This window comes from Solanum stenotomum, chromosome 9 (assembly GCF_019186545.1).
Source record: "Solanum stenotomum isolate F172 chromosome 9, ASM1918654v1, whole genome shotgun sequence".
Taxonomy (NCBI): Eukaryota; Viridiplantae; Streptophyta; class Magnoliopsida; order Solanales; family Solanaceae; genus Solanum; species Solanum stenotomum.
The window spans coordinates 54,343,233-54,357,550 of record NC_064290.1 but is presented as its reverse complement, the minus strand read 5'-3'; the positions used below and the strand labels follow the sequence as shown (position 1 = coordinate 54,357,550).

The following is a 14,318-nucleotide window of genomic DNA, read 5'->3' as shown; positions in this document are numbered from 1 at the left end:
CCTTCAAAGAGTTAAAGAGGAATTTTGTGACATAAGCTTTCTGATTTTGGGCTGACCTCTTTCACAGCCTTTTGATCTTATTGTTTACAGGTGGCAGAATCTTTTAGGATCAATTTCCCAAACTGGGACCACACCTATAAAATCAAGATAGTATTAATTTGTTTTTCATTTTACCTTTATGCTTTTGTTTGGATGTTGTTACGTATTGTTTCACAACGTATTGTATTTTATTTTATTGTATCATACTATATTAGTTTAATGAATACAATATTTGGCTAGATTTTATTGTTCTCCATTGTTACATAATATCACATATCCGTGATTTGAGTGATAAACCTACAAGAAAAGTAGGGTACGAGTTAGAACTACCATGAAAAGATAGGATAAACGATAAAATATGATTATTAAATAATAAATAAAGATAAATTGAAAAGAAAGTGTTAAGGTAACGATGCGATCACACAAAGTTAATCGTTACATAAAATGATTCTTTTCTTCGTTACCTAACGATGAATTTAAATGATACGATACAACAAAAATTAAGTAACAATCAAAACAAACATTGTATTTAAACTAACAATTCAATACTTCCTCCGTCCCTATTTACTTATCAAATATTTTTTAATTTGATTTTTTTTTACTTGTCATTTTTGACAAATCAAAAAAAGACATTATACCATCAATTTATTAACATTAAGTCAATATCCTTGAAAAATATAGTGAATAAGTATATTTGGGACCCCATCAATTAATAAAATTAAAATGGTATTATATTATTTTTTTTTCTTAATAGGTGTACCAAGATAAAATTTGACAAGTAAAAAAGACGAAGATAATAGTTAATTATATTCTTTCAAAAGTATCCCTCTTACCTATGATTTTTTTAAAAATATGTAAAGAAATGAACAACTAATATAAGACGACGGAGTGACCTGCGACCCACATGTTGTTATTATGGAACAGTATAAAGGGAATCTCACGCGTGGGTCCCAGTGATACCTGTTTCCAGCCAATCACAGAACGCAACGTGGAGGGTATCTGGCACTTTATTGCAGTGTAGGACCTGTATAAATAAGTGTGTACTCTTTGGTACTTTAGATACTTGAAACAGAAATCTTATATGTTCACTTTTTCAAAAAAATAAAAATAAAAATTGTATTGATTTTATTGTATTTTGTAATTATGTTTCAAATACTATATATCTTTATAATTGTGATTTTCGAACTAGTTTGAGTGGACGTGATATTTGAACTCGATTCATTAAGATTTGGATAGATGAAAGAAATCAATTTGTATATTTGCTTCGAATCTAAGAACTCATGATTTTCAATCTAGTTCGTTGACCATTAATTCACATATTTGAGTGCATTATGTGTTCATAATAAATAATTGATTTGCATATATCTCTTTCTGCACTTCTAGCTCTACCTCTACTTATCGGTCTCATGAGAAAAAGGACTCGATTAAATTATTTTGCATCCGAGATTCATTGAATTTTACTAATTTGAATTTGTTTTATGTAGATTCATTTAGTGGGAAAGAAAAAGTCGCTCGCTATCGAAAGACTATACTTTGCTAGAGCTCAAATAAGAGGTTTAATATTAAGGGTTGAGGGATCTCCAAACATCTCATCAAATACGTTGATGGTCATGAGAATGCTCTCTCTCTCTTTTTCTTGTTTCTCGTCTAGTATTCGACATTTATATTGGGACATGACAAAAGTTAAATTTGCTTTAGAAAATTTCATTTTAAGGAGGTGAAAGGTGGGGTAAAATATTTTCTAATAAACACAATATAATATCTAGAAACCACGATTTGAATTCAAGATTTCTAATTAATAAAAATAACTGAATACTTACAACTCATCACGACTCTGATGGGTGAAGAAAATCTTTTTAAGCACATTATAAGTAACAAACAATCATTTGTTACATTTCTAGTCATAGTAAATAATAAAGTGCTAAATAAATTGAAACCATAACCTATTATAATATAAGGTGGGAGAAAAATCATTGTCCAAAACTAAAATAAAACTTACAAACTTAGCTCTTATCACCTAAAAGGTACACTCCACACAAAGTCTTTCCTTTTCAAGAAGCTATTCCAAACCACCTTTTAATAAACAAGAAAAAAACAATGAAGAAGTGCTATCATATTTTAATTTCTTTGCTTGTTTTATTATAACTTATTTATTTACGTAATAAAATTGTTTTCCCTTTATTATGATTTATGACTTTATATCAGAAAAAAATATTTTAATGATGTGTCTCATGTATTAATTTGTGCTACATATCATTCCAATTATTAGTTGGGTTAAGTTGAAGGGATCAAAATGAATGTAAGAGATTATTAAATGGTGAATCGTTAATCCGTTCACATTTAAATTGGTTAAGTAAATTAATTATATACTTATAAGCTAATTTTGCCCTCTCTAATAAAAAAATCTTCTTAAAAAGTTTGGAGAAAAATTTTGACTTTATTTTGGGATCTCAAAAGCTGTCATCTAAAACACTCTAATAGTCAAAAATTGTATTTAATTTCACATGTTATTGCTAATACTTTACCAGACAATAAAATTTAATAGGGCGACTTCATGTCATGACATTTTTCCTTATTTTAGGAAAAACAAAACTAATATGGCCAACTTATATGTTCTTTTTCAATCATAAGATATCACAAATTAATTGATTCGACCAATTTAAATTTGTCTTGTATAAGATTTATTTAAAAGTGAAACGTTTTTCATCAAGAATTTTTCAATTTCTAAAGTTTGAACCCGAAACTTTTGATTAAAGTGAAGGGATCTAATTATTTCACCAGATATTACACTACTAAAAAATCACTATATTTTACTGAAGAATATTCCGTAATTATTCCAATAAACATTTTGAATGAATTGCTATGTTATCTACTCAATTTTTGGATATTTTTTTAAATAAATAAATGCGTGTGTGTAAATATATATTTATTTATTATTTTTTGAAAATGAACAACTACAAAAGGAAATTTCATTAACAAATTTATCTAAGGAAGTGTCTTAAAGTCCTAATGAACAGAAAAAGATTGCATATACTTATTCTCTATTTATTACACTAAATTTTCCACTTAAAATATCCAAACAATTATATATTAAAGAAAAGTTAGTGAATGTTGCCTTAAAAGGCAAAAATTTCAAACTACAGTTATGTTTCAACTTTGAGAATAAAAAAGGCAAAAAATGTAAAGTAAGACCATCTCCAACCCTACTCTATTTTACTCTTCATTCTCTATATTTGGAGAGTAAAAAATAGAATATCCTTTTCAATCACTTTCTATTTTATCCTCTACTCTCCAATTATAGAGAGTTGAATAGTAGTTCTTCAAATTTGAAGAACTACTATTCATACTCTCTATTTCACTTTTTGAATATTATATTATTATTTCTACTATTTTGTAATTAATATATTATTTTTCATATAAGACTATTAATTAAATCTCTAATATTTACAATTCTTTTTAAATGTAATATAACATTTTTAAAAATAATTTATTTTATATATACTACTTTCATCTCGAATTAATAATATTTTAAATATTTTTTTAAATTTTCGTCACTTTGTGATACAATTTGATGTTATTATTAATTTCCACTATGAAGAATGCACAAAATTTAAATGATGAGATAAACATTTTAATTTAAAAATATAATGCATAACATAATAATTTAAATACAAGATAACAATACAATACAATGCATAACATAATAATTTTAAAAATCAAAACAATAATTTAGTAATCCGGTAGGTCGTTTCTAGATTTAACGATATTCGAAAAAGGAATTAGAGTATGATTTAGAGAAGTTGTGGTTGTGATTGCGGTTGTGCTTGTTGATTTCTTTTTTCAATTATTCGTAGTTGTTCTTTAGAAATTTAGAATAAAATATAATTTAATATTAAATAAAAAATTCAAAAAATTAATATTTTATATTACATGAAATTATATAGGATGATTATTCGGAAAAGAAAGAAAGTAAAAATTTATATTATGAAATACGAAAACAAAAATGAAATAGAAATAATAATATAATATTGAGAAGAGAGAAGAAGATTCTTTTTTAGAGAGTAAAATAGAGAATTGGGTTGGAGTTGATTATCGAAAAAATAGAAAACTCTATATTTGAAGACTAAAATAGAGTGTAGGATTGGTGATGCCCACAAGTAATTTACCTTTAAAATTTCTTCATTGACTCAAATAGTATAGCACATGTTTAGGAAGTTATAATTACATTTGTATCCCTCTCAAACATGATTTTTTTTTTTTATAAATAAAATATAATACTAGTGTATATAATTTCAACACTTTAATTGGTGGGCTAACTAGTCATTTCATAAAATGAGTCCATTTCAAGAAAGTTAAAAAATTAAAACAAAAATGGAACCTCAAACCTTATCATATTCAAACTCTAAAGAAAGAAATGGTTAAAAAGTGGAGGAATTAAATGATTTCTATAAATAGAAAAATACCTACGGGAATATCATTAAGCATTTATACCTTGAATAATTAACCAAGATCCTTCATTAATGATTGTCCATTCTTCTTCTCGACCTCAACAAGTTTTAATCCTTTTGCAAAATACTTACTCTTTTTTCTATTCTATTATTGATCAACTTAAAACAAAAGAGATAAGAAGTCATTAGAACATAAAAGGAATAAATAAAGGATATGAAAGCTTTGATTAGTTGGCAATCTTGATCTAAAAGGTAAATCTAATTAAGATTCAAGAAAACTTAGCCATAATTTTCGTGACCAATGAATGGCCAAGATTTCTTGAATTGTGAATGTGTACATATGTGTCACATGGTATCCTTTTCTTAAATTCATAATACATAAAACGTGTCTTTTTAATTTGATCTTAACTAATATTTATGTCCATCAATTTTGAATATGTAAAAATAGACACTTAGCTTTTATGAAGTTGAATAATAGACATACACATTGTATATGGCATAATACAAGTCAATTCAAATGTATCGAATTGTCATTTATGATATGTGTGTTTACTTGTTTAATTTTATACACGTTCAAATGTCAACTCGTGCAAACAAAGTTGAAGGACATAAATATCAGTTAATGCTAAGTTAAAGTACATGACATGATACTAATCATCGAGTGTGTGTCATATGAATTATCATTTACAATATAAGTACTTATTTATTTACATATAAATTGAAAAGTATAAATGTCATTTGAATTATTTTAAAGGAACGTGATGTTTAAAGACGTTAGCTGAAATTAAGTTATAGAATACATGTTTATGTATTATGTTTTTTTTTTAAGGCTACAAAAAAGCTTACTTCCAAAAATGCATGCTTCAAAAAAGGTTCTAAGAAAAAGATCATAAACAAACCTCTATTATTCACTTTCATTATATTATATATATAATATACATATATTCTACTATTATATATAACAGACACCAATAAGCAATATTTTATTACCCACCAATGGAATAGAGGGGTGTAGAGGGTAAGGGGTTGGGTGAGCATATTAGGAAAAAAAAGCAAAAAAGACAAACACAAACAGAAGAAGAAGAAAAAGTTTAGTTGTGATGACTAGAATTTTTTTTGTATGATTTGTTGTATTGTTGGGTTGTAACCAAGCCATAAACCATCGTTGTCCACACGTACAGCTTTATTACTTACTTACTACTACAAACCATTTCAAAGTTCCAATCTTTGATCTCTTTTTTGTGTGTTTGGATTTATTGAGGCAATTGGGGTTTATGGGATTTTGATAAAGATTCAAGAAAGTGATTTGTTTTGTGTGTTTGGATTTATTGAGACAATTGGGGTTTATGGGGTTTTGAGAAAATTCAAGAAAGTGATTTGTATTGTATGTTTTGTGGTAAAGTTTTGAACTTTTTTGTGTGTTTGGATTTATTCTGTCAGTTGGAGTTTATGGGGTTTTGAGAAAGATTCAAGGAAGTGATTTGTTTTGTGTGTTTTGTGGTAAAGTTTTGAACTATTTTGTGCGTTTGGATTTATTCTGACAATTGGAGTTTATGGGGGTTTGAGAAAGATTCAAGGAAGTGATTTGTTTTGTGGTAAAGTTTTGAACTTTTTTGTCTGGAATTCTTGATTTTGGGGTGCAATCTTTTTTTTTTTGGTGTGTGTGGGGTTCAAGAAAATGACTGTGGAAGAAATTAGAGGGAATATGGGTGGTGGTGAAAGGGGAAATAATTATGATAATTTTCCTATTGGTATGAGAGTTCTTGCTGTTGATGATGACCCTATTTGTTTGAAGCTTTTGGATGGTTTGCTCAGAAAATGCCAGTATCAGGGTAAATGCTTGATGCTATGGATCTTTTTTTTTTTGTTTTTGGTTAATTATGATAATTTGCCAATTAGGTGCTTGATTTCTTGTTTGTGAGGTCTAGTTTTGAAGTAGGTTTTCTGTTTTTATGTGAGAAAAAAACAAAGGAACTCTTTTTCTTGTTTTATCATTGTTGTTTCTTGTTTTCAACACTCAACAGGAGCATTTTAAACTCTTTTACCCTGGAAAATAGGTGATTCATGTACAGTTTCTATTTGATTTTGACCATGTCCTTTCAATAATCATTGATAGAACAATAAGGGAAATTGGAGTTCTTTTGATTTACTTTTTTGCTTTTGCTTTTGTACATATTCAATTCCCAAATTCTCTATTTTGAATCATTTGCTATCTCTCATTTCAAGTTTTACTAGCCTGGATTTTCCTGATTTATTTTGAGATCTTTCTAGCTTTATGAATCTTTTGTATTTTCCTCCTCATGATTGTTGATAAATTGCATTATTATTCTGAAGATCGTTTGTTTTTGCACAGTAACTACAACAAGTCAGGCAAGGATGGCATTGAAGATGTTGAGGGAGAATAGAGATAGATTTGATTTGGTCATCAGTGATGTTCACATGCCTGATATGGATGGCTTTAAACTTCTTGAACTTGTTGGTCTTGAGATGGATCTTCCAGTCATAAGTAAGTAGAATATCTTCATTTATCTTATTTTCATAGATCTATCATTTTCAACTTTTTGTTCCCTTTAGCACTAATGGATATTGTGGGATGAATTGGATCCCTCCACCCTTGACTGGAGTTCTCGGGTTCAAATCCAGGGAATGGAGAAATTCCTGATAGGGAGAACTTACCTTTTTTGATGAGATTACATGGAGTGAATTTGGATTAGTCAGACCAGTAGGTTTTGGATACCATATGGTTAAACAAAAAAAAAAGATATGTTTTTTTGCTCCCTTGTGATTCTATATTAGCTTCGAGTAACTAATTGCATTTTGTTTCACTTGTAATAGAGGATCTTTAGGGTGATGTTTGGATTTAACACTTGAGAATTTCTTAATTAGTTGATGTGTGAACTTTTCGTTTGGTCCAGTGTTGTCTGCAAACAGCGATACCAAACTTGTAAGGAAGGGAATCGATCATGGTGCTTGCGACTATCTGGTGAAACCTGTTCGAATTGAGGAGTTGAGGAACATATGGCAACATGTGATCAGAAAAAAGAAGGTTGAGCCTAAGAGCCAGAGCAAGTCTAATGATCAAGACAAATCTTATCAGGTAAGTGGAGAAAGTGGTCGAGGGCAATCACCAACAGGTAATGTAGATCAAAACGGAAAATGTAACAAGAAAAGGAAGGATGAAGAAGATGAGAATGATGAAAATGGAAATGACAATGAAGATCCAACAACTCAGAAGAGAGCTCGTGTCGTTTGGTCCATAGAACTTCACAGGAAGTTTGTTGCAGCTGTTGGTCAGTTGGGCATCGAAAGTGAGTTCTTTAGCATTATTAAGTTTTTCTCCGACTATGCTTGTTATGAATGTTCCCGTATTAAATGAATATTTCTGTCCTATTTCTATTGCAGAAGCTGTCCCAAAGAGGATTCTTGACCTGATGAATGTTGACGGGCTTACAAGGGAGAATGTGGCAAGCCATCTGCAGGCACTAGTCTTATCTCCTTCTTCTTTGTTATTTCATTTGTTCTATTTGATCCTTTTTCTTTAAATCATTACACAATTAGTGATTTATTAGACATGGCCTGGATAGTGGAGGTGAACAAGGTCAATATTTTTGAAGCACTGACCAATAAATGTTTCACAATGATGAATCATTTGTGAGAGGATCGGATTTTGCTCTCTCGCCTTGGATTATGCTTTCATGTGGCTAAGAGAGCAAAATCTGATATAACCTTGCTACATACCATGAATGTTAATTAGCAAATGGCTGCAAATAATACTTCGCATCTAGGGATATTTCGTAGAAACTGGAAAGTAGTAATGCAGTAGTGTCTGAATCTAAAACAGCTATATGGTAACATTATCCTGATTAAAATGGAGCTCAATTATCTTAGTTGAATAATTCAAGAACATGTGATGAGGATGCACCAGTAAGGAGGTGCGAGAGGTTGGTTGTAGCAAGTGTTAGGAGATGTAGAGGTAGGCTGAAGAAGAACTGGGGGGGGGGGGGGGNGTAGAAGGTAAGTAGGTAACTGAGGGGGTGGAGGGGGCAGAAGAACTGAGTGTCTATTTTCTTACAATACAGTGTCTGGTACCTTTATTTTGAGCCGAGGATCTATCAGAAACAGCCTCTCTACCTTACAAAGGTAGGGGTAAGGTCTGCGTACATCCTACCTTTATTGTTGGAAATGAAAAAAATTACAGTTTCAGAATTCTTAATCTGGTTTTCTTTTCTGTTCTGCAGAAGTATAGGCTTTACTTGAAAAGGATCAATTCAGTTCAAACCCAACAAGCAAACATGGTTGCCGCATTAGGGGGAAGGGACTATGTGCGAATGGGCTCACTGGATGGGCTTGGAGATTTTCGAACATTGGGTGGATCAGGACGGTATACTCATGCTGCCTTGTCATCGTACAGTTCAGGGGGCATGCTTGGCAGACTAAATAGTGCTGCTGGTCTGAGCGTGCGCAACCTGGCAGCATCTCAGCTACTCCAACCTAGTCATGGTCAAAATTTGAGCAATTCCGTTAATGCTTTTACAAAACTGAATTCAAACATTCCGCCTGCTAGCCAGAATACTAGTTTATTTCAAGGCATTCCTGCATCATTGGAGCTTGATCAATTGCAGCAGAGTAAGTCCTCGGCACATATTCCTTTGGACGAGTCGAGACTGCTTACAGCTGATGTGCTCAGTTGCTCAAATAACTCCTTATCCAATGTTCCAAATAATACGATGTTGCTTCAAGGGAATCCCCAGCAACCACTTACTGGGGGAGGATTTGGAAATCAGCACTCTCAAAACACGACTCCGTTTAGCTCAGACTCGTTCAATACTTGTGTTAATGGATCTTCCAACTTTCTGGAACATGGTAGATGTAATGAGAACTGGCAAAATTCCGTTCAGCTATCGAAGTTCCAGTCTAATTCTTTCCCATTGACTGAATCCTTCATTAACAGCCATTTGCCACAAAATAGTGTAAGGGAAGCGACGACTCATTTACAGAACAGCCCTCTTGATTTTACTTCCACCATCTCAGTTTCTCCTCCTTTTGAAGATTCAAGGGGAGAAATCCAATACCGTCAAAGTATGGCTGGTGCTGTTCAGAGTATGAATCAAACACCATCTCAAGCATGGGCCGATAATAAACAACATTATTCCCACAATTCAAATAATACTTTTGGCAACAACTTAAGGTCTCAGGTTCCCAATGATGGTAACATGGCTTCTTTAAGCCACAGTATGAATCAAAGCAATGAGAACTTTGGCAGAAGGATGGACATGTCATTGATTGGTAGATCGAGTGGAGGTTCTTCGACACTCGTGCAGCAAACCGAGCATGAAAAGTTGACCCCAGATTCAAGGACAAGGTCAAATGAAGACTACCTCTTGGAGCCAACAAAGCTACAAGTTGGTTTTAGTCCACAAGGCTATGACTCCCTGGATGATCTAATGACTGCAATGAAACGGGTATGATTACCTCTCTAATCTTGAAATATTCGAATATTATTTTTTTCAGCATAAACAACATTACATAGAAAACACTAGTTCAATGTAAGATAATTTATTTGAACGAGATAAACCTGACTTCTACGTCAATAGTTAAATGTATAGCTGGATTTTGCATCCAACTTATGAAAACAAATCTGCAGAGGGGGTGATGACATATATTTGCTTCACCAACAATAGCAACCAATACCACAAAAAGCAGGGCTGAATCAAATGGCTATGTTGGTTATCTCTTCCTATAGCTTCTCGGGATAAAACACTGTTTCCCCTTTTGGATTCATCTGGCACTATATCTGATGTCAATAAGGTGCATACTTATATTGACCTGTACACCTATATGAAGCTATAGTCAATGTCTATTGTGTTCTTCTACTTCCGAGTTCATTGTTCATTTCATCTCTTTTCAAGTTGAATCACTCTATTAATCAAAAACAGTAGACTTCTCAACTATTTTTGCTCTTGCTAGTGCCCCAGAAATTCCTGAATTCCTTGCAATATGAGATTGAATGCCATGACTCTTATTTGTAAACCATCAAATCCTAGTTTCCAAGATACCACATCAGTCCAATCACCACTAATCTTAGGTTATCAGCGTCGCTAAGCTTCACAAATCCACCAACAATAGCTTCTCGGGATCAAACACTGTTTCCCCGTGAGGTTCATCTTGTACTAAATCTGATGTCAATAAGCTGCATACTTTATCGACTAGAATAACTATATGAAAATACAGTCCATGTCCTTTTTATTGTGTTTCTTCTACTTCTGAGTTCAATGTTCATTTCATCGTCTTTTTAGTTTAATAACTCTATTGTTTCAATAACAGTGAACTTTTTAACTATTTTTTGCTCTTGCTCGTGCTAGTGCCCCCAAAAATTCTTCAATTTCTTGCAATATGAGATTGAATGTCATAATTCTTATTTGTACATCATCACTTCAAATCCAGTTTTCGAGATAATGCATCGTCCTATCAGCACTTATCTTAGGTTATCAGGGGTCACTAAGCATCAAAATTGAAAATTTTCTTATTTTTGTCAGCGGATTTCACTCATCAAGTTCTTGTTTGATCTTCCACCGTTAAGTTTCTGCACTTTGTTCTCTTGATTATGACAAGATTGCAAAGATCCTTGCTTTTATTTCGTCACAAACATAATCAAGAAAAAGAAAAGGAAAATTTCATACTGCATTATAAGAGTAAACGAATGCTGGTGCATTATAAAGAATTATTGCCAGTTGTTATTGAATGCGACGACTCTTCACCACTAGTCTTAGGCATCAAAATTCAAAAAGTTGTCTTTTTTTATTTTTTTATTTTTGCCTGCAGATTTTGCTCGTCACGTTCTTTTCTCATTACATAGATACATTACCAAGAAAGCAAAAGGGAATGAATGCTTTTTGAAACTTTTGTGCTCTTCAGACTGCATTTTAAAGGATTTTTCCTTATGCAATGCAGGAGCAAGATGGAGGCATGTTAGATGAAGGAACAATATGGATTTAACTATGAAGTTTTCTATAGCTGTCAGCAAGAAGAGGATCTAGCTAGGTTGCAGCATTACTAATTTTCTTCCTTTTAGGAGTTATAGTGTCAATATGTAGTACTACTCCGCAGGCCTTCTGTTTGGTTATTTTCTTCTGGAAATGATGTTATTGACAGTACCATTTCTAATGTAAATTGCTTGCTGCTTCTTAGCTCGTTGTCCTTCGCGATGACTTCTCCAACATCAAAGCTTTTTTTCTTTCTTTTCATGGCATTCTGCAGATTAATTTTCTGCTGTGATAAAGTTCAGATTACTTTAATGTGGTATATCTTGGAAAAAAGTTAATCTTTCAAAGCTATGTTGCTCGGACTCTTCGAAAATGTTCTGATCCTTCAGAAGTAGTGTATATGTGGAAGATACGACATGGTTGTGGCAATATTTCTGAGCAAATTAGGTTCCAAGTTTATATTTCTATGTTATTTTTTAATGTTTTTGTACACTCTCAAGAAAGAGTTAATTGCCTTTGATTATAAGAATATTTGTCTTAAACTATCTTCTATGACTTCTTAAATATTTCACTTAATTGACACTCTACTAGTTGAAACAATAAGGTGTTTAATTAGAAGAAATAATAAATAATATTATATATATTATCGCAAGATTCTTGGCTCAAGAATAATGAATCATTCTAAATAGTAACTATAACAAAATTATACGATTATTAATGTACAAGAAACATAATATAATAATATAAAACGAAGGCTATAATTACTAGCTAGCATGGGAAGGTAATAAAAGCAATTTTTATGACTAAATAAATAGTCTTTTAGTTTAAGCAATTCACTTAATCATAAACCTTTTACCAATTGATTCTAAGTAAAAAAAAATTATTATATGAATGAAGCAAGTGAAATATTACTGCAAGTTGTCAAACTCAAAGATTTATAGTTGTTGTGTTTTTAAGTCTATTTAATCGATTGACATGTGAAGGATAAATATTTATTCATGTGTTTATATTAAATTGTATAAATTTATCATAATTAAATATTTAATAAAATAAGAATGTATGTTAATATCGAGTGTGAATAATTTTTTGTCATTTGACGGTAGGTAGTCCACAAATCATAGCATAATGAATATCCAATTTATAGAAGAAAACAACATTGCCCAAATTCCTAACTTGACTTGTCCCTAAAGATTAACTAGTCAATTTATTAGCCATTTTGTCCAATAAATAAAGATAGTGCATCCACCAATAAATAATCCAAAGACCAATAAATAAATAAACAAACAAAATAATCCAAAGACCAATTAGTCAATGTGTACTTATTATATTAGACATTTTCCCAATCAAAATAGTGCATCCACCAAAAATCAAAAGGAAAAAAAATACTAGACAATCTTCTTAGGAACATCAAAGAATCAATCACTTTATACCAAGTTTTTTTAGTGAATATAGTTGATTATTGGGGTCAAATAGATGAGCTGGATTGAAATTGAGCGAGTTAAAAATGAGTTGAGTAAGTAAAAGGGTGAGTTAATTATTAATCCGCTTAAAAGTTATTTAAACTGAAATAAATTAAAAATGGATCAAAATCTAATCCGTTCAAGTATTATTAAGTTTTAATTGCTTTATTTATTTGTTTATAATTTTTAGTGCCTAGTAAAATTATAATTTTCTTCATTATAGTTGTATATAACATATTAAATAAGAAATTGTATTTTTCTAAAATGTTTTGACCAAAATTTTCATGAAGTAATTTTTTTTTAATTTATGAAGTAATTTGGATTAGATATCATCTCAATTTTGATGGACTGAAAGGGGCTAAACTAATATATACCCAGGGTAATCGTCAATTCAAATTTGGACGAATCGAACGGTTATAGTTTCATGTGCTAATTTGCCTCCTCTATAATTAATATAGGCAAATTCAAAATTTTAAGTCTATGAGTTATTATACACATTTCAATTAATAGACAATAATAATTCAATTCATAATTGAATATTTATGAGTATTCTTTATATTCTTAATTTAAATACATTATGGGAATAAAAACTATTGCATTCATGTGAACGCATACCTTATTGACTAAATCCGTCCCTGCTAGCAGAAGAAAAATCAGAGATACTCAACTGTCCTACACAATTAATTAAAATTAAAAAATTCAATTAAAATAGATGAAGTATCAAGGAAGATTTTAAATAAGAAAACTTGACTATAATACAAAAAAAAAGACGGCTTTTTAGATATTTTAGCGTGATATGAATAGTTTTTTATATGAAATTTTTTGATAACTTTATAATTTTCTACAACAAATCTATTTGAAATATCCAATACTTCAGAGAATCTAGATAATTTTTAAAAGTAAATATCCCAAAAAATATATTTTTATCTCATACCAAATTCCTTAATTAATAACATTTTTTTATGACAACATAAATATTCTGATATATTTAAGATCATAAATTTATAAAATTTTATAATCATATAAAAGATATAACATGTTAATAAATATTGCATTTATAAAAGGAAAAAAACAATAGCAAAATTTCTAACATGACTTATTCCTGAAGACTAGCCAGTCAAACCTTGTATTTATTAATTACTTTCCATTTCCCCATTCAAATACAATGCATCAATCAAATCAAAAGAAAAGAAAAATATGAGACCATCTTCCTAGAAACTTCAAGAGTCAACCACAATAAATAAAATAGATCTGTGACCTAAAAAAAAAAAAAAAACCACTTCATACTACATGTCAAAAAGGGCCGGCCTAGCCCCATTCGGCTCAAGCCTCGCGGGCCAAGGAATTTGAAGGGCTGGGGCGGGCCGGCCCTTCATTTGATAGGGCCT

The 14,318-nt window shown here is 30.9% G+C and overlaps 1 protein-coding gene across 2 annotated transcripts; it reads left to right on the top strand.

Moving 5' to 3' along the window:
- Positions 1-5,482: 5,482 nt before the first annotated feature.
- LOC125875528 (two-component response regulator ORR24-like) lies at positions 5,483-11,678 on the top strand. 2 transcript variants are annotated; one of them, XM_049556511.1, is made up of 7 exons: positions 5,483-6,002; positions 6,098-6,319; positions 6,841-6,993; positions 7,403-7,795; positions 7,890-7,966; positions 8,726-9,949; positions 11,439-11,678. In XM_049556511.1, exons 2-7 carry the CDS (start codon positions 6,166-6,168, stop codon positions 11,481-11,483), a joined length of 2,046 nt encoding a protein of 681 aa, XP_049412468.1. In that variant the 5' UTR covers positions 5,483-6,002; positions 6,098-6,165; the 3' UTR covers positions 11,484-11,678. The 2 variants fall into 2 exon arrangements, 1 of the variants encoding a protein (XP_049412468.1); XR_007447426.1 differs by adding an exon at positions 10,132-10,295 and having other exon boundaries at positions 5,484-6,319.
- The last annotated feature ends 2,640 nt before the right edge of the window (positions 11,679-14,318 follow it).

Bases quoted from the DNA above. Each gene is read 5' to 3' on its own strand.
- LOC125875528 (XM_049556511.1), top strand. From the start codon at position 6,166: ATGACTGTGGAAGAAATTAGAGGGAATATGGGTGGTGGTGAAAGGGGA. The intron at 7,796-7,889 runs GTGAGTTCTTTA...TTTCTATTGCAG, and splicing joins TGGTCAGTTGGGCATCGAAA to AAGCTGTCCCAAAGAGGATT. The intron at 7,967-8,725 runs GCACTAGTCTTA...TCTGTTCTGCAG, and splicing joins ATGTGGCAAGCCATCTGCAG to AAGTATAGGCTTTACTTGAA.